General features: G+C 52.1%; 9 protein-coding genes across 9 annotated transcripts; 2 read left to right on the top strand and 7 right to left on the bottom strand.

Annotated features, from left to right (window-relative positions):
• Nucleotides 1-1,185: 1,185 nt before the first annotated feature.
• On the bottom strand, nucleotides 1,186-3,081 carry AYO21_09192 (hypothetical protein; the record flags this gene model as incomplete). The annotated part of the gene is made up of 3 exons (XM_022659130.1): nucleotides 1,186-2,130; nucleotides 2,211-2,488; nucleotides 2,538-3,081. 3 exons carry the CDS (start codon nucleotides 3,079-3,081, stop codon nucleotides 1,186-1,188), a joined length of 1,767 nt encoding a protein of 588 aa, XP_022508584.1.
• Nucleotides 3,082-4,567: 1,486 nt separating this feature from the next.
• On the top strand, nucleotides 4,568-6,451 carry AYO21_09191 (hypothetical protein; the record flags this gene model as incomplete). The annotated part of the gene is made up of 1 exon (XM_022659129.1): nucleotides 4,568-6,451. One exon carries the CDS (start codon nucleotides 4,568-4,570, stop codon nucleotides 6,449-6,451), a length of 1,884 nt encoding a protein of 627 aa, XP_022508583.1.
• A 2,752-nt stretch (nucleotides 6,452-9,203) lies between these two features.
• On the bottom strand, nucleotides 9,204-12,516 carry AYO21_09190 (hypothetical protein; the record flags this gene model as incomplete). The annotated part of the gene is made up of 3 exons (XM_022659128.1): nucleotides 9,204-9,529; nucleotides 9,613-10,533; nucleotides 10,584-12,516. The coding sequence occupies 3 exons, from the start codon at nucleotides 12,514-12,516 to the stop codon at nucleotides 9,204-9,206; spliced, it is 3,180 nt and encodes a 1,059-aa protein (XP_022508582.1).
• An 830-nt stretch (nucleotides 12,517-13,346) lies between these two features.
• On the bottom strand, nucleotides 13,347-14,483 carry AYO21_09189 (hypothetical protein; the record flags this gene model as incomplete). The annotated part of the gene is made up of 2 exons (XM_022659127.1): nucleotides 13,347-14,146; nucleotides 14,201-14,483. 2 exons carry the CDS (start codon nucleotides 14,481-14,483, stop codon nucleotides 13,347-13,349), a joined length of 1,083 nt encoding a protein of 360 aa, XP_022508581.1.
• Nucleotides 14,484-15,023: 540 nt separating this feature from the next.
• On the bottom strand, nucleotides 15,024-16,309 carry AYO21_09188 (hypothetical protein; the record flags this gene model as incomplete). The annotated part of the gene is made up of 2 exons (XM_022659126.1): nucleotides 15,024-15,857; nucleotides 15,998-16,309. 2 exons carry the CDS (start codon nucleotides 16,307-16,309, stop codon nucleotides 15,024-15,026), a joined length of 1,146 nt encoding a protein of 381 aa, XP_022508580.1.
• A 490-nt stretch (nucleotides 16,310-16,799) lies between these two features.
• AYO21_09187 (hypothetical protein) lies at nucleotides 16,800-17,586 on the bottom strand (the record flags this gene model as incomplete). Its single annotated transcript, XM_022659125.1, has 2 exons — nucleotides 16,800-17,279; nucleotides 17,332-17,586. The coding sequence occupies 2 exons, from the start codon at nucleotides 17,584-17,586 to the stop codon at nucleotides 16,800-16,802; spliced, it is 735 nt and encodes a 244-aa protein (XP_022508579.1).
• Nucleotides 17,587-18,294: 708 nt separating this feature from the next.
• AYO21_09186 (hypothetical protein) lies at nucleotides 18,295-19,788 on the top strand (the record flags this gene model as incomplete). The annotated part of the gene is made up of 3 exons (XM_022659124.1): nucleotides 18,295-18,297; nucleotides 18,352-18,420; nucleotides 18,469-19,788. The coding sequence occupies 3 exons, from the start codon at nucleotides 18,295-18,297 to the stop codon at nucleotides 19,786-19,788; spliced, it is 1,392 nt and encodes a 463-aa protein (XP_022508578.1).
• Nucleotides 19,789-20,799: 1,011 nt separating this feature from the next.
• AYO21_09185 (hypothetical protein) lies at nucleotides 20,800-22,421 on the bottom strand (the record flags this gene model as incomplete). The annotated part of the gene is made up of 2 exons (XM_022659123.1): nucleotides 20,800-22,178; nucleotides 22,241-22,421. 2 exons carry the CDS (start codon nucleotides 22,419-22,421, stop codon nucleotides 20,800-20,802), a joined length of 1,560 nt encoding a protein of 519 aa, XP_022508577.1.
• Nucleotides 22,422-23,711: 1,290 nt separating this feature from the next.
• On the bottom strand, nucleotides 23,712-24,926 carry AYO21_09184 (hypothetical protein; the record flags this gene model as incomplete). Its single annotated transcript, XM_022659122.1, has 5 exons — nucleotides 23,712-23,848; nucleotides 23,899-24,521; nucleotides 24,573-24,668; nucleotides 24,717-24,756; nucleotides 24,803-24,926. 5 exons carry the CDS (start codon nucleotides 24,924-24,926, stop codon nucleotides 23,712-23,714), a joined length of 1,020 nt encoding a protein of 339 aa, XP_022508576.1.
• Nucleotides 24,927-25,290: the final 364 nt, after the last annotated feature.

Raw genomic sequence — 25,290 nt, 5'->3', positions numbered from 1 at the left:
TCCGCCCCGGTCTCCAGCGTCGAAGGAGTCAGTCGCTTACGTGGGCGGGATCGGGCCGGCATAAAGCTCTGTCTGTTTACAGACCGGCGATTTGAAAAGCCGCATGGAGAAACAAAGGTGATCCTTCAGGTATTGTTATAGTAAAGAGCCCGCGTCAAAGGGGCTAGCAAAAGCATAATGCGAATACATGTACGAGGTAGTTGCGCGGGTCTCCACATTCTGCAGTACGTGGCTTGATGTCTCTCGCAACAAGTCGTACACCGTGCTGAGCAGGTCACGGCACTGGACCAGGTACTTTTGTACATAATGACAGAGATCGTCTGCTGCTCGGGGGAAGAATCAAAATCCAATGTCAATCTCGAAGAGTGTCAAAGTCGGACGACCAGAGGCACACTCAAATAGTTATAGCAGGAAAATAAGGTGCCTTCACTCGCAGATTCGGCCCTTTACCCACGCTAACCATGGAACTCGATCGCCTTGCGGCAGTAATAATCTTTGACTGGCCTCAACTATACAGCTTGTGGTACGATTTCATGATACCGAACCGCCTCTTTCCCCGACACCTGCCGCTGAATCGTGAATAACGCCGATCGACAACTCCCCAAAACTCGTGATAGTTGCGAACCTGGATAATCCCGTCGCTTCGTAGGAGCCTCGTGGAGGAACTTGAAGTGTAGACGTCGGATTGGCCGGGAAGAACAACCTCGAAGATGGACGCTAGAACAAACAGTGCTCAATATGCCTAGTAAGCAAGTTCAGAACTAGCAACCTGAGTCAGGCTACCAGTCGCGAAGTCGTCCGCCATTCTCCAGAATTCCAGATCACCTGAATAGTACGCGCCTGCTGATAAAGTGATGAGCCAAGCTGATAGCCGAAGAAAACGGACCGTTGGTTGCCGTTGCGAGCTCAGACGAACGAGAAAGGGGTCTGATTTGAAAGCCGGACTGACGCGTGCTGCATAACGCGCAAATGTAGCTTCATCATCCGAGCGCATGAGCAAAGCACTTGTAGGTGACAACCCACGCCGCATGATCAACTGCCTGCACCATTTCCAAAGAGTAGGCGCTGGAGGAAACCATTGGTAGGTCGACTTGCGAAAGAAACGAACCCCAACGACAATCTTGACTGGTTTGCTCGGCAAGGCTGAATATTGGCCATGCAAGGTTTGTCATCCCGTACCCAGGCTCACTCAAAAAGGTTAGTATCCGGCACCAGCTCTTGTAGAAGAGCATTGGTCTCTTCGTTTCTCATCTCAATGTCAACATCATCCGAACCACACAGAAACACACTCATCTCCAGATCCGTCCAACGGGGGAGCAGATGTCTTTTGGCAACCCAATCTTGAGCGTAGATGAACCGCTTCACCACGTTGTTGAGGGCCTTGGCTCCATCCCGCAGTTCATCCCACTTTTGCACGTCCTCAATTACTTTGTCGGTGAAATCTTGGTACCGAGAGGCAAGCTCCACGGCGAAACAGTTCCGACCATTGCCCACCGACATGCCGACGAGCAACAACCACAGAAACAAGTCGCGTCGATAGCGCCACAGATCTGTGCCCAAGCTCTTGGCGAGGTGTGCCAGGAGCTTCTCTGCCAGCCTGAGCGGCACAAACGCGCTAGTCCATGTTGGCGTGCTTGTCATGTAACAAACAATATATATGGCCCACCGGCAGCATTCAGCTATCTGGCCCATTTTCTTGCAACTATCTTCGTGGAAGACAAGTCGAGACTGGATAGATGCTTGTAGGTCTTCAATCTTCTCCCGGTTGGTAGTACCTATCCCGACGAGCTCTTGGAGGTAAAGGACGTAGCGAATACATAGTAAGACATCGCTGCTGATGACATCTTCGTGTAGAACAAACCCAAGTGGTAGGGTAGGCAGTGAAGCAGTAGGAAATTCTTCGCTTTGGCCGAGAAGAAGGCCTCGGAAATCTGGTTGCTGGAATTGATGTTGAGTGCACACGAGCGCGGTACCTAGAAGGTGTTGCCTGCAACGAAGGGTCAATAAGCCCACTCCGAACTGCGTCTTTGGGCTCGACGAACCAGAAAACTGCGTGCAGTACATCAGACCGTAGTTGCGTGCCATCTGCATGGCAATGCTCGAGAAGCTTATAAAGACCTTCTGAGTGTGCTGAAGATTCAGCGAGGTCACCGCAATGATGCTATTGTCCGATTAGCCTCCACTGTGCAGACGTAACGTCTTCGACATACCGCGACACAGGAAAGAAGTAGTATTGTCCCAATTGACAGTGCTCGAATATTGGGATCGTCCTTCTGCAAGTCTTCTCTCAGGCATTCGATGGCTTTCGTCTTGAGTAGAAGCGACTCGTTTGTTGTGTTACAGGAGTTATGGATGTGAAGAATAGAATAGAGAAGGGCGTAAAGAAATGCCGAGTTAGTCAAGCACTCTGGAAATAGGGAAAGCGCCGTCAAGTCCCCCTCGACAGGCCCTGAGACAAGTAGTGGTTCGGCCGCCACTTGAAAGGCACCTAAACCGGATCAACATCGGGTTTTCACGGTGCGGGATAGGACACGTACAGCTCCTGAGAAGGTAGTCAATCCGTGTTGGGTCGAGATCAATGGCTTTTGAAATATGCGCCGCGTATGGATGGCATTCGTCGGTGGAGGCCGAAGCACCAACAACTAGGAGCTGACCCGAGCTCGGCAATTGGGGAGTGCTTGGCTTCGAGCCAGTCTTCGCACAAGTGCATCGTCTCGGAGGACCATCGCCTGCCGATGACGACAGGAATTGAAAGGCGGTTGAGGGAGTATCAGCACCGCCGGGATTCAGGGGGCACTGTTGCGAGCCACCTTCTCGTGATGGAAGGTTTTCAATTTCCGGTTCAAGACTGTTACAGGCATCCGCGCTCGGGGGTTGTTTTCGCTTGCCGCTTTTCACTTTGCCTCCCTCTGAGAAATCTGTAATGGTCAAGGAACGAAAATTCTCTAGCCGCCGAGTGCTTTTCTGGTTTGATCTCTCCAGATTGACTTTCCGGACGTGTGATCGGAGAGCACGTACTTGGCTCGAATCCAATGAAGACCCTGGCTTCGTCTCATGCACAAAATGAATTGGTTGCGACATGGCACGGGTCTGCTGGAGGGGGGGTAAGGGCAGTCTTGGTGTGAGATTTCTTTTGTGGCAGAAATAAACGATTAATTATCCCCGTGAGGTAGATATAGAGGAGTAGACTCGTAGGAATGTGATAAGGGCAGTACCGAAGAGGCTTCTGAAGGCCCGTTAGCAAAGTACCGCAGCGTAAAGCATCCAGGATGCCAAAAGTCCACTTTGTCGCGGGCAGTTTCCTCCAATGTGAGGAACACGAAGGGCTTGATATCCCCCATAAATATGACTAAGGGAACCTGCCTGTAGTGCAGCGTGGAACCGTCGCTTTGGTAATGTTCGATCCTCTGCAGGCGAACTCGATTATGGCATCTCGCGTGTGGCTAATGCCCCTGTAGCTTGCTCTGAGGGCCTGCAGGACTGATGTTGTACGAGCAAAGGGGGCACCGTCGTGCTTTTCCGATTGGAGAACTCTCCCAAGACTCTGACGGCGTGGGATAGCGTTAGGTGCCTGGGGAGGGTGCAGGCGGGCGGCAGACGATCAGTGGTGGCCCGGCAATTCCGTCTTATGCTTCAAATGGCCATAAGAAGTCGCGTCTCTCCACCGAGTCCACTCTGTTTTCTATTCTCTCAACTCTGATATACGTCTGCACTTCTCTGACTAGGGCCGTGTTGTATTTTTGAGGTGGCAAGAACGGCGGTGCTCGTCTTCTTAAACGGTGAGTCGGAACCCTGTGTGAGCTATTCAGGATGGTTGTGAACGAGCGAGAGTGGTCAGGAGGGGAGTGAAAGCACCACAACCAAACTATCTCGCTGACTCTAGCCCGCCGATGCAAGGAAACCTGTTCGCCTCCCGGCACGCCTTGGCTTGACGTCTGATACGGGACCAGAACCCAGGTTGATGCACCAATCGTGGCGTGGTGAGCCTGGCGAACACCTCGATCAAGAGCAGGGCGCAAGACGTGGAGGCTGCGACTTTCTCCACGGGAGGCGAGTCGCGCAAGTTCATCATCGTCGATGTCTCCCGACAAGGCGGTTTGAGGACGGGGGCCGCCATCGGTAGGATATCAAGGCAAGCAATTGCAAAGTTCGGCAAGGGCATTTTTCCTCGTTCTTCGCCATTCGCCATTCGATCGCATCCGCCCGAAGCTCACCGTGCCAGCGGGTCGCTGAGATAATGGAGCCCAGGATTTAGCTTTGTCCATCACGCAGCAAGCGAGTCTGATTTTTGTCGGCTGTGCTGGATTAAAGCGGCGATATCGTCTCCGCCAATCAACCCTTGGCTCTGCATTAGCGGCTTGGCAGAGTCCAACGTCCAGCCTGGCCTTCTCCAATCCACCCCCAGACTACTATCAGCCCCTACTAAACAATATCACTCAACCTACACCGGCAGGTTCAGTGGAAGAGGAAGTGTCCACGCGAGTTGCAATTTGGAATCATGACTCCCGGCAGCTAGTCATTCCTGTCCAGACACCCTCGAGCTTGCCTCGACGCCAACCCACGCACCATGTCACCACCCTCTCCTGGCTTCTCCGAAATCCAGAAGCCACTGCACTTCCCGAGTCGAGACTCTCTCGAACTTGCCTCCCTGGCCGACTCGGACCACGATGAGCTACCCACGTCCGAAGAGTCCTCGCGCTCCGGCATTTCCTCCTCCCGACGACTCTCCCTCGAGAATGAGGATCCTCTGGACAGTGCGAACCCAGCATCCGCTCGTCCCAACGCTCATGGACGTTCCTACTCCGTTTCATCCGCCTTTGACTTTACACCTGCCCTGTTTCCACTTTCTTCGACTGCGGGAGGAGGATACACCGCTCTAGGAAATCCGTCAGCTGTGTCACTATCGCTAGAAAGACGTGGGGCGTTACAAAATCTAGAAAAAAACAAGACCTTGACGTACCTCAACGGGCTCTCGCTGGTGGTCGGATTGATCATAGGTTCGGGGATCTTTTCTTCGCCGGCACAGGTGAATTCACACGTGGGGTCTCCGGGTGCAGCACTGCTTGTGTGGACAATTTCTGGCCTGTTGGCGTGGACGGGCGCAGCCTCGTATGCCGAGCTGGGAGGTGCGATACCACTCAATGGAGGTGCGCAGGTCTATCTAGCCAAGATCTTTGGTGAGGTGGTGGGCTTCCTATTCACTTGGTCCGCGATTCTTGTGCTCAAACCCGGCAGCGCAGCCATCATCGCCATCATATTCGGCGAGTATGTCGTCCGTGCGGCCATCGGTGCAGAGGTCGAGGATATCAATCCATGGATCAACAAAATCCCTGCCCTGGCCGCGCTTATGCTTGTCACCCTCTTTAACTGCGTATCGACACGCTTTGCTGCCCGGCTGGGTGATTTGTTTATGTTTTTCAAATTCGTCGCACTCGTGGCAGTGACCATCATCGGTATCATCGTAGCGGCAACTGGCCTCTCCTTCAACGGGCCCGCCAACAAAGACTGGCGCGACCACAACTGGTTTGAAAACACGTCGACAGACATTTCTAGTTGGGCCGTGGCACTCTACGCTGGGCTGTGGGCGTTCGACGGATGGGACAATACGAACTACGTTACTGGCGAGTTTAAGAACCCCTCTCGCGATCTACCGAGGGTACTTCATACGGCCATGCCTTCTGTTATTGTGTGTTATCTTCTTGCCAACGTCGCATACATCTTTGTCCTACCTTTGGAGACTATCAACAAATCCAACACTGTTGCCGTTCAATTTGGAAGCAAAGTCTTTGGACCCATTGGGGCACTCATCCTGGCCTTGATTGTGGGCGCGTCTTGCTTTGGAGCACTGAATGCCACGACTTTCACCTCTGGACGCTTGGTCTACGTGGCTGGACGAGAGGGATACCTCCCTTCCATGTTTGGGAAGATCGGGCTGGGGACCTCATCTGGACCGGAGACGCCGGTATCGTTGATCAACACCCGCAACAGATCATGGTTCTCGAAGAGCCTCGCCCGCCTCTTTGGGGACGAGTCCATCGGCTTGGGATATACGCCTGTCAACGCAATGTTGCTGAATATGCTCCTCTGCATGATTTACATCATCCTGGGCGAGTTTGAAACACTACTTACATTCTACGGCGTCGCCGGATACACGTTCTACTTCTTGACAGTACTCGGGCTTATTGTTCTACGAATACGCGAGCCTAGACTGGAGCGACCCTATCGTACCTTTATTACCACGCCTATCATCTTCTGCTGCGTGTCTTTGTTCCTGGTCAGCCGGGCTGTCGTGGCGCAGCCTGTCCAGACGATAATTGTGATTGTATTTGTGGTCAGCGGGATACCTGTGTACTATTGGCGGGTTGCGAGGCGAGAGGAGTCAGGGAGGCAAGGACGCCGGGGCATGGGCAAAAGGGAAGGACGTTTCTGGCGGAGATGGGGTCGGTCATGATGTTAGTTCTGGAAAACATTAGGCGACATTGTTTCTTGGTTCATGACGAGTGTTACAGCATGATTGACTGCAATGGTTCTTGTAGCGGTATAGGACTGGTGGCCCCCAAGGCTTTGTGCGTTTGCAAGTGATTGGATAGTAAGAGCAGCATTGTCTATCAGATGGAATGGGTTCTTGCACATTTCTCACACACGAAGCATTGTCTGAAGTCCCAAACGGTGCACATATTCCCATTTGGTCCATGGACGGCACCACATGGCACTTGAGCCATGATCCAGGCACGCAGGCACGGAGAGACGCCAGGGTTGCTACGATACGAGTGCCTCGCGGAAACGGGGTCATGACCATGCCTTTTTCAGGCATACGTACCCTTGTCGGAGGGGCTAGGAGGGGCTAACCGGTTCTGGGTGCACGTACCCTGGCATCCTGGCAATGTTCGCCGATTACCTCGTACATGTAGCGAGTAGATGTTGCGCGGTGCAAGCTGCAAACTACGAGTGCGTCAGATGTGTCAGATGTGTCAGATGTGATATGATATGCTATGCCATGCTATGCTATGTACTAGGTAATGTTATGTTTGGGTGTGTGAATGTATGTATGTCCTTGTGCTCGGTAAGTAGGTAGATATGGTAGGCCGCTTCGTGAATTCTCCGAGCCGAGTCTGTTTGCAGTCGAGCTAGATCCGTAGCACCGTCCTACACCACGACACCACAGCGATTCCGAATGGGAGGGTTGGGCATCAGGGACATCTCGACTGCTCGTAATTTTTCTCTGGCTCGGGAATTATTCCCTACGAGTAGAGAGGGAGCGAAGGAGCGGATGAACGAAGAAGCGGAGCCCACGGGGACAATCCGTCCTTGTCCATCTGTCTGGGATTTTTTGGCGCGCGCGAGGCTGATCCGGAATTCACGGAAATTACCGTAGACGACGCTAATGCTGTTATTGAGAGAACTGTACACAGAGTACCCTTTACTCGGTACGAGGACTCTGAAAAGTAAGTGGTGTGTACTTCTACAGAAGTATTTCCAGTAGATCCAGAATATTCTTCGGCACGAAGCTAAACCGGCCGAGGAAGGCGTGCTAACTCTAACGACGATGTTTCTCTTCGCTGATGGGGGAGGGATATCACCTCACTGGATATGACATGGCATGGCATGGCATGATATAGTTTACGCCGCCCGCCGCCGGTGGTGGTAGTGGTGGCTCGGTGGTAATGAAAGAACTAGTGGTAGTTGGAGAGGGATACCCATCAAAAGCCCTAGAGAGGTAGGTAGGTAGGTAGGTACCTAGGTACCTTGAACGTACCTTGTAGTAATAATAACAACACAAACCGCTACGCTAACAAACACCAGCGCAAATAATAGATGTGTAAGCAGAATCCACATCCATACCTGGGTGATACCTACTAAAGTACCTAGTAGTGGTCAGGCACTCACGGTACTTAAAAGAACTCGGTACGTACCCGTGCGCCACACCATTCCTATTTGGACCACATTGCCCTGTTCCGGACTAGTGCGCAGCCAACAGCGCTAGTTCCGCTTTCGGCCACACCTGCCCCGCTGGGCCGCTAAGTTTTGGTTCGGGGCGGCGTTTACAAGCAGCGCGACGCGAAGAAACATGGGCGGAAGAGGATGGGGAGGGATTACTAACCAATGCCCATCAGAGGGGGACAATACCTCACTCGGTTCCTCGCAACTTATGACCTATGACCTATGTACGTCTCCCCCCTCCCCCCTCTTTGTACGTTCCCAAGGATGGCACGAGGAATGGATGGGAAACGGACGGACGGTAGGGCCCGAGTATTTGTGTTGATACGGTAGTTCTTGATCGGGCCTCTCTTCCTCTTCCGGCCCACGTTGCCTTTTCCGGCCCCTTGCCATCCATCCCTCGATCTACAAGTATCTACATCCTCGTATCCAGATAGAGTCTCTTTCCATCCCGATCAGAATATCACTCATATATCCTCCTCCTCTCTATCTCTCCTCTCCCCTCCACCTTCGCTCCTTATATCTCTTGGCTCGCTTCCTTGCTCGCGCGCTCGGCTCGCTCGAAATTTCATCGAGATCCGTCCGCCTCCAAGAAGATCATTTATCGGATCAGGCGAAATTCCCTGATTCAACCTAAAACCTCAAAAAGCCATTTCAAATCGCTCTCGAGAGATGTTGGCCAGATTCAGAAATCGTGACTAAAAGGAGAGTAGGGGAGGGTAGGTTCCAAGACGGTGATGGGAGCACGCACGACAAGGCAAGGCGAATGCGGCTCGTGTCTCTGCTGCCGACTTGGAACAAAAGCCTCTACACGAGATTTTCTGCCCGCTGCTTTTTGTACGTCCAACGTCTAGAACACGGCTTAGCCTTGCTGGATCAACAGCCCTGGCTGGATCCATCGACCTAGCGTCTGGGTAGCATTTTTGCGCAAACCATATTGGAAAAGGGGGGCAGGCCTCGGGAGAAATCTCGCGGCGAAGAAGAGCAAAAGGGCAGAAGAGAAACAGAAAGTTGCCGGCATTGCTTGTCCCCTCCGAGCTACGAGCACGACTTATCGTTCCCTTCTCCACAAGCGAGCTCAAAGGTGGTCGGCAAAATGTGCAACTTGGTATTTGCTGGCATGCATCTCGATCGAAGGAGAGACGGCGCCACCATCGTTGTCGAGCTTGGAAGCCAAGGCGTGGTGGTGGGAGACAAAACATACCAGAGAGGACTGGGAATGGCACATGGCAACACCTTCGAGAGCGACCTCTTCTCCCTCTCACCTAACCTATCTCCAGCTTTGCTCTCGTCACAACTTTGGCAACGAGGGTCTCGGGTGATTCCCACCCTTGAAGCCTTTGCCTCTGACGATCCCTCGGCACTTTGCCTCCCGGTGCAGCTTCGGTGGCCTTTGACACAATGACTTGGCCTTTCTTCATCTTTTTGATCTGTTCCATTGCCAGCACCGGTCTGCACTCATCGGATCCACCGGTTCCACTGGTCTTTCGCCACAATGTTGAAGTGAGTAATTTGTCATTATCTTTCCCCCCACCGACGTCCTTGGATACACTGCTTTTTCCAACACTTCGCCTCCGCCATAGTGCGTTTGCTTTCAAGACCAGTCATTCCTTTCCCCAGATTCCAGTTTCGTCTGCTGCTTTCTTTGCCCTCCTGTCAGACTGCTTCGCGTACCAGTTGAAATCTGCAAATCCGGGGCAGCAGCTAAGTCTACACTGCGTAGACGTGGTTTTGTGGAGGGAGCACTTCGTACTGGCTTAGAAAAGAGTGGGAACGGCCCTGCCTTGGTGGTATGCGAGAGTGGCACATTTGACTTTGTTGAAGGGCCCCGAATTTTCTTTTGTAGTGCCCGAGTTGCGACTTCGTGTGGTGATCTATGTAAACCCAGAGGCAGCCGCTGCAGCGACTGCTCCGCGGGGGCTGCGCTTTGATATCCAGAAGCTTGCTGTGTGCCGGTTGACTTGATAGCATGGTCCTGAGGCGGGTGCACTGGGCTCAGCGTTTCCCGCCTGGATCCCCAGCTCGGCGAGTCCGAAGAAGCGGTGGCTCCACGACCATGACCGAGATCTGCAGAAAGCAGTTCGTCCTGAGAGAGATTCTCCTCGCGCTTCCACTTTCGCCAAAAGTCGAGTAATCCAAGATCCCTTGAGCGTAAGGGAAGCTTTGCCTCGTCAACAATGGTAAGAATTTCAGTTGCGACCAGGCGCATCCCTGTATACCGCTGAATTGTATCTAGTCTCTCGTTGAACGTCGTGAACAAGCAATAGGCCGTCAACCTCCTGATGGCTTTTTCTCTTTTGACCTTCTGTTCTCGCCTCGAAAGCTTTTTGAAGTCTTTTGTGTGTACTCTTGCCCAGAAGATTGATGTAGCCCAGTGTTCTGCAATGCTGGCAAGATGTAGCAGTCGTTGGCGAGGCAGCCATCGTTGTCTGGGCAAGCCGTCATCGTTCACCCCTGATTGCCTGTATACCAAGACAGGGCCCAGCGAAAGACCATCAACATGGGAGTAAGCTGACGAGCTGGATACCGCTTTAGTCTCCTTGTTGGCAGTCACTCGGTACAGCTGCAGTGCAGCATAGGCGCGCGAGGCGAGATCTGGAGTTATTTGTTAGCAAAATCCCAATTCGAGGAGAACTGTAACCCACAATGAAGAAACTGAAGAGGTTCGATTGATCCGACTCTCCTAATGGCACGAAATTCTGTCCCTATGAGCAGATCTCGCAACGCTCGTGGAAGGTCGATAGCCGGCAAAGAGCAGCCAAAAACCTGGGAAGCCATTGCTGACAGAATACTCCCTGACCGGTCCTTGGACGATAACGCACTAGAGGGGGCGACATAGCTGAGACGATCACAGAGCTCGACAGCGCCGTCCAGTTCAATCGACGGACCGCTCGCCAGCAACTGCCTCTGGTTTTCGACGTCAACACCGACCTTCAAAATCGAAGCGTCTTGCATGATATCAACAAAGGGCTCCTTCGAGATGAGGGACAACTGGTTCATCAATGCAATATGGATAATTGCAACCTCGTGGTCATTTGCAAGAATCAGAAATTCGACCAGACGAGTGCCCTGAGTTTTGGCGGTCTGTATCGTGTCAAAGCCTAGGACCTTGCAGCCAGTGAACCGTGGCAACACCATCCGGAGCCCCGAGTACGTAAGGACGTAGTGGATTGGGATCGCCGTACCGAGAGGATACAGTGAAGTAGTAGTCTGCCAAGGTACTCCGTGCTTGACAGTAGCTCGAAGCTGGGCGGCACTATAGCGAGCGACAGACAAAGCAGTCGGGGCAGAATCACTTCTCTCTGCCAGCAAACGACGGCCTCCTTCAAGGTTTGGGTTGTCCGAACACATCTTGCGAACACCAGACCAGAGCATAACGAACTCGGTCAGAAGCAGAACGTCACGTTGAGTGTCGGAGAGATGGCCGTATGCCTCTTCCAGCTTCATCTTCAACCGAGCTGGCGGTGATCTCGATGGGATTTTGAGCAGCGTCAACAGTCCAGCGTAAGAGCTCTGAAGGCCCACGAAATCTCGATTGTGTGCAATCAGAGGTCGCAGTTTGGAAAACAGCTCCCTCTGGAGGGCGGTGTCTGCAAGTTCTTCAAGATTCTGTCGCACATCACGAATCGCAATCCTGCTCAGCCAGCGCAGCTTCGCGCCATGGAAGAGAAACGGGCTTTCGTAAAACAGCTTCAACAAGCGCCGCGACGAGGGCTTGTAGAAAAGGCCCGACATGCGTCTCAGATGGAAGTAGTCCTCCATGATGCGCTCCGCGTTCAGGCCTATCGTATTGACCAGTAGCTGCAGCGGGTAGGTAAGTTTGTGGTGGCCGTAAATTTCCGCCGAGCACAGTACTTGAGCCTTGAGCCTTCGTATTTGTCGGAGATCGTGCAATGTCATTGAAATCACCCAAGCCGTGTCAATCACTTGGTTGCGGAGCCACAAGATCTCGTACAATCGGAGTCTGACCCGCGTCGGCAAGGACGCCCCAGGCTTCTCATCTTTGACAATGTCTGGGTTCCGCAAGTAGGCCCAGTAGCGCTCGGAATCATTGAGCTCTCGCAGGATCGGCGCGAGATTCTCATCGCTCAGCGCCTCCTTCACATCAAAGTAGATGGAGTTGCCAATGTCTCTAGTTCGCTCATTGAGACCCCCTTCGCTGTACCACTCTGTAAGTTGGGACTCCAGGTGCTTTGCTCTTTCCAGCAAACGATAGCGCTTCAGGTAACGATCGATGCTGGCCTTGTCGTTTAAGGCGAAATTATCGATCTTTTCGCTGAGGTCTTGAGCTTTGCGAGATCTGTGCATCCATTCCTCTCGCTTCCGCGCAATAATCTCCGTTCTTGCTCGGTGGGCTTCTTGTTTCCGTATCCGCTGTTCCTCTGCTCTGGCTTTCAGAACCTCCTGCTCCATTCGATTCTGCTCTTCCTCCTGTCGTGCGGATTCTAGCTGTCTTGCCTCCTCTCTCCTTCGACGCTCTTTCTCCTGCTCACGTTCTTGGACCGGGCTTTTGGGCAAAGATATCTCGGAGTTGGCACTTTTGCCGGGTCGTGTTTTGTCCGCAGTGAGCGAGCCCATGCCAAGATAAGGAGGGTATCGGACGCTTGTTCGCTTCGAAAGGTTGGGTTGTGGCGGGGGGGCAATACTCGGCTGTGATGGCGACGGCGGCTTTCTGGGGAGAGTCGGAGTAGGTCCGCATTCTCTGGTAGAGTTCCTGAGTGGCGAGCCAGAGCGGGTGTGGAAGGGCTGAATGCGGATGTTCAGATCGCGCGAAATATCCCGACCTGAGACATGATGTGCCCTGGTCAGAGGGCGACTAGGGAGGAGGTTGCGCGAAGTATTTTTCGTGCTTCTCAAGGTACGTTCGAGGGTGATGCCTGGTGATGCGGCACCAGGTCCATCTTCGCCTCCGGGCTCGCAAGAGCATCTAGATTCTGCCACTCTATATCTCTCCAGGCGTAGGATCTGGCTGATAGAGAACTCTTGTTGGCAACAAGCTGTGCAAAGTCTCAGGGAGGGAGACACCAGGCTGGACCCAACCGAGCCGCGAAGGAGTCGGTTGCATCCATTGGACATGGAAGACGAGGGCGCCAGAGACAGCCTCGTACAGACCTAGCACCTAGTGATGGTGTACGTCGTTCTATGACAAGGCACCTGGTAAGGATGGCGCGTAACTCCCTTGACAAAACTTCTCCATTGGAGATATTCGTGCGGGAAAGAGAGTCTGTGCGGGGATATGCTTCACCGTGGCGCAGCCTCGTAGCCTCGCAGCCTTGCAGTGTTACCAAGTACATATTAGTGGAAAGGAGGGAATTTCCAAAAGAATATGCATTATATTTCTCTTGCGGTTGAAGTTATCTCGTCCTTCACGAATTCTACTGAGGCTTTGAGCCAGATAGGGCAATCCTTCACACAGTCAAAGTCCTCCCCTGCTGCGAACTCTCCCGAGCGAGTTCAACAAGCCTTATGACACCCACAGCCTGCTCAGGGGCCACGGGGATCTGAGAAACATTCCCATCGAGCGCGGCAGCGAGACGTCGGTAGTACTCGGTGTACGTCGCAGGCTTTACGGTCGGAGCAACCTCGCTGGAAATCTTGCCGTCTCTGTACAGATTCAAGGTCCCATACTTGTCCTCGCTCTCGATGCCATAGCCCTTGTCCCCAGGTTTCAGACCTTGCTTCCGAAGCTGGTCCTCTTGCGGATCGAGGTGAAACTTCTTGAAAGAGCCTTTGTCTCCTCGAACCCAGTACCTCAGTTGACTCACCTCTGGACTGACGACTCCCGCCTTGACCGTGACCAGCATCTTCGGGCTCGCATAATGGAGCAGCACCGTACAGGAGTCCTCCAATCCGGTGGTGTTCACTTCTCGCTGTGACCCCACGAAGCCGGTGACCTTCTCCGGCATGCCGAACAAGCTGACGACCTGGTCCATCAGATGAGTCCCTAGATCATAGACCGCACCAGTCCCGGGGGCATGGTGGGCCTTCCAGTTGTCTGGGGGCGGCTCCGGTCGATGTCGATCGAAGTGAGTCTCGAATTCGACTATACGTCCCAACGTGCCATCCTGAATGTACTTCTTCAACGTCAAGAAGTCCGAATCCCATCGTCGGTTCTGGTAGACGGTGAGGATCCTGTTTTGGGATTTGGCCAGATCGACGAGTTCCTGTGCTTCGGCCGACGTGGGTGTAAAGGGCTTTTCGACAACCACTGAAAACCCATCAATCAGTCCATGTAATCTCACCGAGGACAGAAAATACATACCATGTTTGTTCGCGAGAAGCGCCGCCTTTGCCAGTTGAAGATGCGACTCTGGCGCCGTTGTGACGACGACGACATGGACCTGGTCGTCCTTCAGCATCTCCTCCACCGATCTGTACGGCTTGATATTAGGCCAGTCCTTGCTCGCATCGTCCTCTGGCTTCGGGCTTCTCTGCACGATGGCATACAGATTGAAATCCGACACCGCGTTCACAAAGGGGATATGGAAGGTTTTTGCGCTCAAGCCATATCCGATGATTCCGACGTTGTATCTGCCTCCGGCCATTTTTGTATAAAGCTGCTCCTATGATTTTATTTTTCCTGTCACCTATACCGCGAGCACTGTCAAAGAAGGTGACTATAAATACTATGCTTCGTTCGTGACAATCAATGTCTCGCTTTTGCAATCAATACGCAATTGTTGAGATCCTTCACGTGTCAAAATACTGAAAGGGAAATATATCCGCAAACCGTAGCAGATCAACCAAAAAAATCATGTCATCGATGTAACACCAGAAACTCCCCAATGGTCAAAGCGGGACAGGCGCGCGCTGAAATTTCCGATTCGAGACCGATGAGCAGAAATGTCTGTTCCCTATTCCTTTGAGTCTTATTAATTCGATTCAAGGATATTGGTCGTCCAAGTTGATGTCGCTATACCAAGCATCCTGGTAAGGTGAATATATCAAATATCCAACTCTCTGGGTCTTTTGCAGCGCTAAGCAGTCATCGGGGCAAGCAGATACGCCCATGGCTTATAGCTTGCACATCTATAACAGCAGAGGAGTGCAGCTTCAGTAGCAGTATCATTCCTCATTCCTTGATCTCAATCTTTGATATCCCTCAATTCAGGTCCAAACACATCTCCATCCCTTTCCAGCCTCTCCCGCTCCAATTTGCGCTTCTTGAGAGCCTTTTCTGCATCTGTTCCCTCGGCCCCCTCCCTCTTTGCTGCCGCCTTTGCCCGTGCTACTGCCACGATGTCCATCTTCTCCGGATTCTGACACACGGTCAATTTCTTGCCGATTCGTCTCATTTCCTTGCGCTGGGCGGCGTCGTCGTCGGAACTTCGATAAGACTCGAGAAGAGTTGCACAAGAAGCTATCGTCGCCGTTAACTTTTGCTTGAAATGTTCCGCGGTGGCGTCCGGGCCGTTGGCCAGAAGTGGCAGATCATCGAGTTTGGCACTGATGTACGCTTCCACGAGCTCTCGATCAGCTATCATGACCGCAGCAAGCCATATTTGGCTAGGTGTATAGAGGAAATAGGCATCTGTCATTTGTGCCGCTGTAGCCAGAAGCTTCTTCGCTTTGTCCGCGGCGACGCCGACTCGTTTCTCGCTCCCACTAGCCTTGGTGATGCTGCTTCCCAATCTGCCTTCCTCTGCTAAGACGTTCATCTCGACGTGTCCTCCCTGGAGACCCTTCATTGGATGCCGCACGTCCAGCGTGAACCTTAGGCCTTGCAAGAGCAGGAATTCGGGGGCTTTCACGTCGTCTTCACTGACATTGTTAAGTTCAGCGACAAAACGTGACAGCGAGATGTAGAAGTGGTCGGCCTTGGTGGCGAGATACAGCGCACACATCATGATTTGTTTTGGATGATATGTCATTGGCGAGTTTGTGAGGTAGAATCGGCGGAGGTACTGAATCGCTGTAGCCTAGATGCAACGTATTCAGAGACATGGCTCCCATGCTGAAATTCCGAGAGTAGTGTGCTTATAGGAGGAGGGGACGCAACAAGTCAAAATTCGTCAGACAGACGACAGTGAGAGACATGAAAAGAGAGCTATCAACATACCACCACATGTGAAGGTATTCTCGGATTCATGGCTTCACCCATGTCCATAATTTTAGAGCATCCCCATTCAACAATCTTAAGCTCCTCGGCTACTGTCAGAGTCTCGATCTCGACATGATCCGCACGAGTGTCATCGTTGTGATTGTCTCCATTCTCTGACGACCCGTTGGCAACATGTACGCGCCGAAAAGCAGCTCTCACCCGCTGAGAGGCGAGTTTGTTCGTCTCCTCTCGTATTCGAGCCAGAGACTCCTTGGTGTAGGACCAGTAACGGTACTGTGACGAGGCTCGGTAGACGTCGTCTTCAATCATGGCGTCATGTGATCATTTGACATGCTATGCGATCATCGGTTCAAAATGTTGGATCTCACTCGCTTGAGAATCATCTACCAGTTGTGGGTGGTCTATGAAGTGAGATGTACCGAGTAGTATGTGGAGAGTCGAGACACAGAACAAGGACGGTCGAGTGTGAAGTTTCAGCCTGCTTCATTTTGGAGAATTCCCCCAATCATATCAACGAAAGCAATGTTGTATTCTAGACGCAGTCTCATCGTCTCCTTCGTCACATGGAGCACTTAAATACATTGTGAAGAGTTGCTGAAACAGCGTCAGACCTTGCAGATGATGCTCACCCCAGCAATAGCTTTTTCTTTTTAATATCAAAGGCAGCATATGGTTCATAATTCTCGTGATGTACATCCTGCCGAAACCACCGTCTAGGTGGCCGTCGAACCCTACCATATCAACACCAGCGCTTTTTATGCATAGAACAACCAGGTAGCTCTGAGGTATATCAGCGCATCTAAGGCTCGCCCAATAGTCTGGCCGTGATGTCGCCCATGTACGCCTCTTCCAATTCATAGTCCTGGCCACCGTTTCTATCAATGCCCACGTAATTGAATGCCTCCACTACGCGCTCCACATCAAATCCCATCATGACAAACCGGTCAATTAGGTCTTTGTTGTAGCCGTCGTATACGGCAATGTTGGCTTGGGCTTCTCTCTCCTGACTTTCCTTCTCGGCCGCCTCGATGTCCTTGTCAGTAGCCCCTCCGCTACTTTCACCGATGAAAGCCCTGGGAGCCCCGGCATATTTCACCGCCCATTCTCGTGCCTGTCTCTCGAATTCTTTGGGGTTCTTGATGAGCTGGTTCGCAACCACCGCGTCTTGGGGATCTTTGGGCTCTGGGGAGCTAAGCAACGACTGCAATGAGATCATGGCAGATTTGATCGTTAGAACGGGAGACCATCCTGTGCTTAGCGTGTCTAGACAAATGGCGCCCTGCAGAATCTGTCAGTCACCCAGGAGTGGCCAGTTGAGTGGAGGAACATACAGTCTGACTGGAAATATTCGGGTGCCAGATCCTTGTCACAAACTTCATAACTGGCGGCTTGAATGGGTATTCATTAGGTATCTTGATCGAGACCTCGTATGTACCACCCTCGTACGGTGTCCCTGAAGGGCCTTTGAACGATCCTCTCAAATCTGTGATGCTATCCCCAATAGGCTCAGCAAAGATTTGAGAGGTTGAGTCCGCACGAATGTCCGCCAGATCTTTGGCTATCCTTCTTGCCTTGTGACCTGCCATTGTGTTCGTCTAGAGCGAGAAAAGAGAAGGGACAAGCGGCGGGCCGTTGCGACTGAGGGTCGTGTTCTATGGGACGGTGCTGGGTCAGATGGAGAGGTGCGAGATAAGGCTGATAGACTTTGGCGAAGGTATGAAGAAGGTGCTCAAGAAGATCGAATATTGTGGAGTGCTTAGAGAGGGACAGGAACGAACGAGGCTGTGAGCTAGAATCACGTCGAATACAAGTAGATTGTGGGTGGATGAGTGGGAGGGGTGGCAGTCCGTAGTAGAGTGGACTGAGGATGCGAACTCTGAACAGTCTCAGCCGATGAGTCGAGATGCTAAGATGACAGTTAACAATACAGCAAGAAGAGCTGGTTGGTGTGTCACACAGCCACCGTGGACGTGTTGCCTGGTCTGTGGCCTACGAAGAGATGGAGCGCAGCCTCACTTTCATAAGCATGAGGCAGCTGATGGGAATCGGAGAAAGTCCTCCTCTCCTCATCGGCGAATCGGCGAGATCAGCCACGATTTCTTCAGCCACTGCTACACTAGCCACGCCTTGGCACCAGAACAGGCGCGACGAGGCATCGTCACGCATCCGTCCCGAGTTGCTGTAATCAACTGTTCGGTCTCATCTAGCCACTCCCCATCTCAACTCTCTCGCTCTTCAACAACTCTTTACAGGGGTATCACAGTCCTCTGACATCCTCTCTCATCGTTTGCGCTATGGTGAGAACGAATGCCTTAACGACCCTTGTCTATTGCTCTGCTAACATCCTGTAGGGGAACCAGCAATCATCACAGCAGGGAGGTGGTCCTGGTCAAGGAGGGAAAGATGACAAGGACAAGAAGGTAAAACAGGTTCAGAGGTCCAAGGCAACTCACTGACACTCTTCTCAGAAGGATAAGCCCAAGTATGAACCTCCTCCGCAGCCCACCACTAGAATCGGCCGCAAGAAGCGCAAGCAAGCAGGCCCAAGTGCTGCCGCAAAGTTGCCCACCATTTACCCAACCGCCCGTTGCAAGCTACGATATCTTCGAATGCAAAGAGTCCATGACCATCTCTTACTAGAAGAAGAATATGTCGAAAACCAAGAACAGATCCGGAAAACAAAAGCTGCTCAGACACAAGCTCCTGCTGCTGCTACAGACGGCGAACTCCTCGATCGCAATTCAGATGAAAGAAGTAAGGTCGACGACATGCGAGGTAGTCCGATGGGAGTCGGCAATCTGGAAGAACTGATTGATGACGACCACGCTATTGTCTCCTCCGCCACTGGCCCCGAGTACTACGTCTCTATCATGTCGTTCGTCGACAAGGATCTTCTCGAGCCCGGCGCCTCGATCCTGCTTCATCACAAGTCGGTCTCTGTCGTCGGTGTACTTACCGATGATGCCGACCCTTTGGTATCCGTAATGAAACTGGATAAAGCACCTACAGAATCCTACGCTGATATTGGTGGATTGGAATCCCAGATACAAGAGGTGCGGGAAGCCGTTGAGCTCCCCTTACTGCATCCAGAGTTGTACGAAGAGATGGGTATAAAACCTCCGAAGGGTGTTATTCTCTACGGTGCCCCCGGCACAGGCAAGACTCTTCTCGCCAAAGCCGTCGCAAACCAAACTTCGGCCACCTTCCTCCGCATTGTGGGCTCCGAGTTGATTCAGAAATACCTTGGTGATGGTCCCCGACTAGTGCGTCAGTTGTTCCAGGTTGCCGCTGAAAACGCGCCTTCGATTGTGTTCATTGACGAAATCGACGCCATCGGCACGAAACGTTATGAATCAACATCCGGAGGTGAGCGGGAGATTCAGCGTACCATGTTGGAACTGCTCAACCAGCTTGATGGGTTCGACGACCGCGGCGATGTGAAAGTGATCATGGCGACCAACAAGATTGAGACCTTGGATCCGGCCTTGATCCGACCCGGCCGTATCGATCGCAAAATTCTCTTCGAGAACCCTGATACCGCCACCAAGAAGAAGATCTTCACCCTCCACACGAGTAAGATGTCACTTGCCGAAGATGTGGATCTCGACGAGTTCATTGCCCAGAAGGATGACTTGAGTGGTGCCGATATCAAGGCTATCTGCTCCGAAGCTGGGCTGAGGGCTCTGAGAGAGAGGAGAATGAGAGTCAACATGGCCGACTTCCGGAGCGCAAGGGACAGTGTAATGAAGACGAAGAACGAGGGCGAGCCCGAGGGTCTATATTTGTAAAACTACAGCATTTGATGCGGAAGTTGTGGACTGTGTCGAAGGAGAGCCCGAAAGCAAAGCAGAAGGCAGAGGAATAGGAGCGGAGGACAAGGAACCTGTATCTCTAGGATCGTCGCACGGCAGATAGAGTCAAATCCAAGACCGTTTCTGGGATAGAACCAACAGAGTCAAACTCTGTGTTCCGTGGTGGTTCAGTGTCACTGATTCAGTCGAGATATATACGCTTGCTTGACGCATATTCTTTCCTTCGTTTGAACATCTTAGGATAAGCGAACAGGAATTGAAATCTTTCATGTCGACTCGTTACGGCGTCATAGGATTCGTCCATCTATGTATGTACTGCATGTACATAGGTACATAGGTGGGTAGCTATCTATCTCTCTGTCTATCTAGGGTTGGTAGGTAGGTAGATACCTAGGTGTATCGGCGTGGTGGACGGTCAGGCAGTGTGTGTTAGCAAGCAAGCCAGCCCGTCTATTTTGTTTGCACCTCGTATGGTCTCTCAAAGAAACACTTCCGGCGCCGTACTTTGTATGCACAGCTGGCCCACATACCTTGACCTGCGAGTAATTCTCTGGATGTACCGAGGACAGCGACATCGCGAGGACAGTACAGTGCAGTGCCGAGTACAATCCGTATGGTGTCCGCCTCGCTTCGCTGGGTTCTTCTCCTGTCGTGCGTGTATGTGTGTGGTGTGTCGATATTGGTATCGACTTTTGGTCCGACCACCTCCCCGCCGCCAATGTATCGCGTTCGCGCTCTTGCTGGTCGGCGTTGCTGCAAAGGAGACCCCTGCTGGCTGCACCGGAGTTCTAACACGATCTTTCTAGGTTCTGGTGCCCTGTGTCGAATTACCAGGTACCAAAAAAACACAGCAAAGTCTCTGGAGACACAGATAGTCGGTGGATGGAACCCAAAAATAGCCAGCACTTGACCATAAAGGTGGCTCGTGTACACATTCTTCAAGTGCGTTTGTCTGTCATCATTACCATTTCCGAAACAAATTCTTGATCACTCCGACGCAGACCCTTTATCACAGCCAATGCGGCCGAGCAATTCCTTTCGATCACTGCTTGCCCCAAGCAGGTTGACGCTGGAGGAATGTGCAGCTTCATGCTTCTGTTTCCTCCTTCCACCACTGCTGGAACCCGCACTGGACGTCTCCGGTGTCGAACGTCTGCCACCCGCCGACGACGCAGGTGATGTGGATTTGGACTTTGATCGTGATTTTGTCCGTTGTCTAGAAGTCTTTGAAAGAGAAAAGTTGGGATCCGTGCTGAGAATCTCTGTTTCCAGATATTGTTCCTGGGGATCCACGCAAAATTTCATTTTGTCGATATAGTCCCTCGGCGACTTCTCATCCGACACTTCCTCGTCCTCATCCTCGTCTTCATCGTCCGAACGCACATCTTCTGCCCCTCTACCAGTGATCACCTTATAGGCAACCCGGACGATCATGCCGAACCAAATGAGCAATATCACCTGGAGAGCAAAAAGCATGGACAAGAACGTCCACTTGATGCTGTTATTCCAGCAGACGAGTCCAACCGGGTTCTTGAATGGTTGGATTAGATGGTCCCAGTCGTTGGGTGCAGGGATCGGACCCTCAAGATCCTGCACGCTTCCCCTATAACATCCGTATTGAATTTCCTCCGGAATGTGGGCGTAGATGCTGTACCAGACAGTCATGTATAGAACATGCCTGGCAATCAGCCAGGAAACCATGAAAAACCCAAAGGCAATGTCACACGCAAGCTCGAAATGGAGATATTTGAGAACCTTGGCCAGTGGGAGGACGATATCCGCAAAGTCCATGAGACAGAGAAACAGGGTTCCGACACGATATTGGTGATAACCGTATGACGTGAAGATTAGTGAGCAGGTCACAATATGATGGCTGAACATCTGCCAGTGGTCCTTCCGACGCTCTTCAATGTTCACCACCACTATCTGTTGCAGCCAAAAGCCGAATTGGACCAGATAGTACCACTTCTCCATGCCCTTCATTTCGCGGTCAGGCCACGTCCTCCAAAGAGCGCGGAGATCGAGCCAATAGTCGGAGTTGTACATGATGTACATGCCCGTACACCATGAGAGAGTGTAGTAGCAGAGAATCCAGGCCTGTTCCGCGAATCGTACCTTTGGCTTCCGTTTCCGAATACCGAGAGAAGCAGCCAGAGGGCTAAGGAGATAGTCCATGACAGCACAGCGCAGGCCGGTGAAGACGATGATCCAGTAAAATACAAAGAATATGTCGTCCCAACCCAGGGCAAAATTTCCGGTCGCCGGGTTGTGATAGGAGATGCGGAAGAACTTCTGGGTATGATGTCTGGCTGAGGGGAAGAGGATGTGTACAAAGAAGAGCATAGATATGAGGTTGACGGATATGCCTGTCAACGTAGAGATCAGTATGGCAAGCTTTATGGCATTCTTTTATTGCGGACGCTCTCACTGATCTGGTGATCCACGACCCAAGTACATGCACAGGCGATGGTGCTTTTCTCCTTGCCCTTGCGCTCCCATCTCGGCCAGGCCGTCTTCTGAGACGGCGACTGACTGTGTTGGTGGTGTTCCATGGTCAGGTGGCTTATTTGTTCGAGTTTCTCTTGATCTGGTACACTCATTCGATCCATCTTCCTGTGAGCCAGCGGTGTGGACATGCACCAAGCTGAAAGTTCGAATAGGAAACTGAGCTCGAGACCGTGGTCTCCTGGTCCGGAGAACGAAAGACTGGTCGATGCCAATGACAAGGCGGGGGTATATCAATCCGAGGAAAACAATATGCGGGCGGGTGATGAGGGCGAGCGACCAGCGCAGCCAATGCGAGGAGTGTGTTGACCACGGAGGAGAGGGAGGACCGGAAGGGGAGTGAATCAAGCGAATGACAGGTCTGGTTGAGGGCACACGCGGCGTGCAGACAAGTTGCCTCGCTAAGCCCGAATGCCAGACAGACGGTCAGAAGCCAACAGTGCGAGGGAAAAAAGACCAGAATGGAAGTGGTGGAGTGATATAAGGGAATATGTGGTGCAGGGCATTGGATGGTGGGGATTGGATGGCTGCAGCTACTTACCGACAGCTTTCTTGGGAGCCCTTGGGAGACCTTGGGAGCCTCACCAGCCTCTCTTTTCCCTCCCCCCGGCACCCCGGGTCAATGGCCTTCTTGGTGGCTACTGGCCGCTACGGAGTCAACAATGGTACCTAGAGGGATTGGCAGATGTCGGTGTGAGATATCGGCTTCGGCTGTCCCTGTGATTGGCACCAAGACCCCCGCAATCACCACTGGCCCCCCCAAGGAGCTGCAGCATCGTGAGCATCCTTTCCCCTTATGACCAGGACACTTCTTCAACCAGTATCAGAATCTGCATCTGTACATAATAATATGTGGGACAAGAGGAAGTTCGGGAGAATGTGCTCATCGTTGTTTCTAGTCTTATGCGAGTAATCTACCTCCTACCCACTACTTTGAGCTGCGTTCAAGCTTTCTATCACCCCCACCACTGGCCCAAGCCTTTGGTCCCTGAATGGTCACGGCTCTGGGGATGGAAGCTCGTTGTTTGCTGATATTGTTCCGGGTTTTGGACACACCCAACGAAGTGCCCCAAATACCCAATAGCACGTACTTCCACTCCACCAACTCTTCTTGGTGCCTGAACATCACCCGTAGTCAGTCCGCTTCAGTTATGTCATTCCGCCCAACCACTGTCCCTTTTGTCATGGTTGTAGATTAAATATCCTGGACAGAACTCCCATATGGACACCGCATTTCTCATCTCTTTACCGGCTAGGTGTTTGAGCACCAGCAGTATATGTGACATGGTGAGTATCGTGTTATTTCGGGAGTTGGATAGCCGAGTATTTCGCACAGTTTCGAAAGTACGTAGTTTGCGCCGGAGCCAACTTTCGGTGGTGCGGTTGCGTTGGGCTCAGCGCCAAAGACCATATGGTTCTTTACAAGCCTTCCACAGCTTGATTGTTCCGTCTTCGCTTCCGGTCGCATAGATCTTGCCGTCAGGGGAGAACGCGGTTGACCAAATTGGTCCGTGATGGCCTTTGAGGACCTCTGCGATAAGATTAGATTAAGCACGGGATACCAAGACAGCTGAAGCTCACCAAGTTCTTTTCCCTGCGCAAAGTCCCAGACACGGACCCATGTATCCTTGCCCCCACCAGTCACAAAGCGTCCAGTTGCAGGGTTGATGGCCACACTGGCAACCTCGTGGTCGAAGTTGACTTGCTTGATAAGCTCTCCAGGTCTGCCAGCGTCGAAAAAGAGACAGGACTGGCCTGCTGCCACACTCAAAATTCCAGGATTACTGTCTTCTGCTTTGTTGGTGGACAGCTCACACGAAGTAATGTCCCGCTCTGTCTTGACACTGGCGATCATGCGCTGAACTCTCAAGTCCCACCAACGAATAGTTTTGTCTTCGCAAGCCGTGGTGAGAATATTGTAGTCAACATTCCACACAATCGATTTGATGCTACCACCATGTTGACCCGCTCCAATCTCATGCCCCTCGGAAGTGGTCGTTGCGGTGACTGGAGAGGCCCCATTAACCTGGTCGGGTGAAGCAGCGCTGCCCCCGCGACTGAGATCGAAGATTTTGAGGGTCTTATCTTGCGCACCGGTAGCGACACATTGCGGATTCGTCTGAATTGGAAATGAAACGGCGCGAACGATGTGGTTATGAGTCAAGACGTACAAACACTCTCCAGTCTGGGGATCCCAGATTCTCCTGTATATTGTCAGGGCAAAACAACCAAAATATGTACTGTTCAGAGCTCACGCGCTAAAGTCTGCGGATCCAGTGGCGGCGATCCTAGCATCGGAAGACAATCTTGACGACCAAACAGCGCCTTTGTGTCCAATGAATGTTCCTATCCTGTTCCCGAGGTCAGCAGAGCAACTTGTAATCCTCAGACATCCATACCAATCGCCTGTCATGCCATCTCGGAGCATGGGATTGTTGTCTGGTAAATGTCAGAGACAGATGAACATGGGCGTGTGGAGTCTTACCTTTACAAGCCGATATCAGGTAGTACTGATCATCGTCCACGATGGAGGAAAAGCTCAAATGTGTTATCGGCCGCGAGTGGCCATGACAAGTCAGAGGGACGATACGTGGTGTATCTGTGCGCATGACGAACATTAGATTAATCTGTCCCAGAGTCTCAAGCAGACGTCTTTGTCATACCTGCGGACATAGCAACAATGTCAAGACTAAATTAACGCCCAACAAGCGGGGCCAAGTTTGCGCAAATTCGAAACGGGGACGGATAATGACAGCGGCAGCCCCAGCTTGTAGTGAAGTCTGAGGTATGATCAACTCCCAAGCCCGGATTCTTGATGGTGTCCCGACGACAGATCTGGGATTAAGAGGAGATGAAAGAAGAATAAAGGCCCCAGGATTGGCCACGGAGAAAGAAGGTGATTCTGGAAATTGTGACTGTCGTGATCTTGTAGGCGACTGGTGGACTTCCAACTTTTCACCAAGTGAAGTCAAG

The sequence above is a fragment of the Fonsecaea monophora genome (assembly GCF_001642475.1).
Source record: "Fonsecaea monophora strain CBS 269.37 chromosome Unknown Scaff87, whole genome shotgun sequence".
Classification (NCBI taxonomy): domain Eukaryota; kingdom Fungi; phylum Ascomycota; class Eurotiomycetes; order Chaetothyriales; family Herpotrichiellaceae; genus Fonsecaea; species Fonsecaea monophora.
Note: the sequence above shows the minus strand (reverse complement) of the source record. Positions and strands in the feature narration are given on the sequence as shown.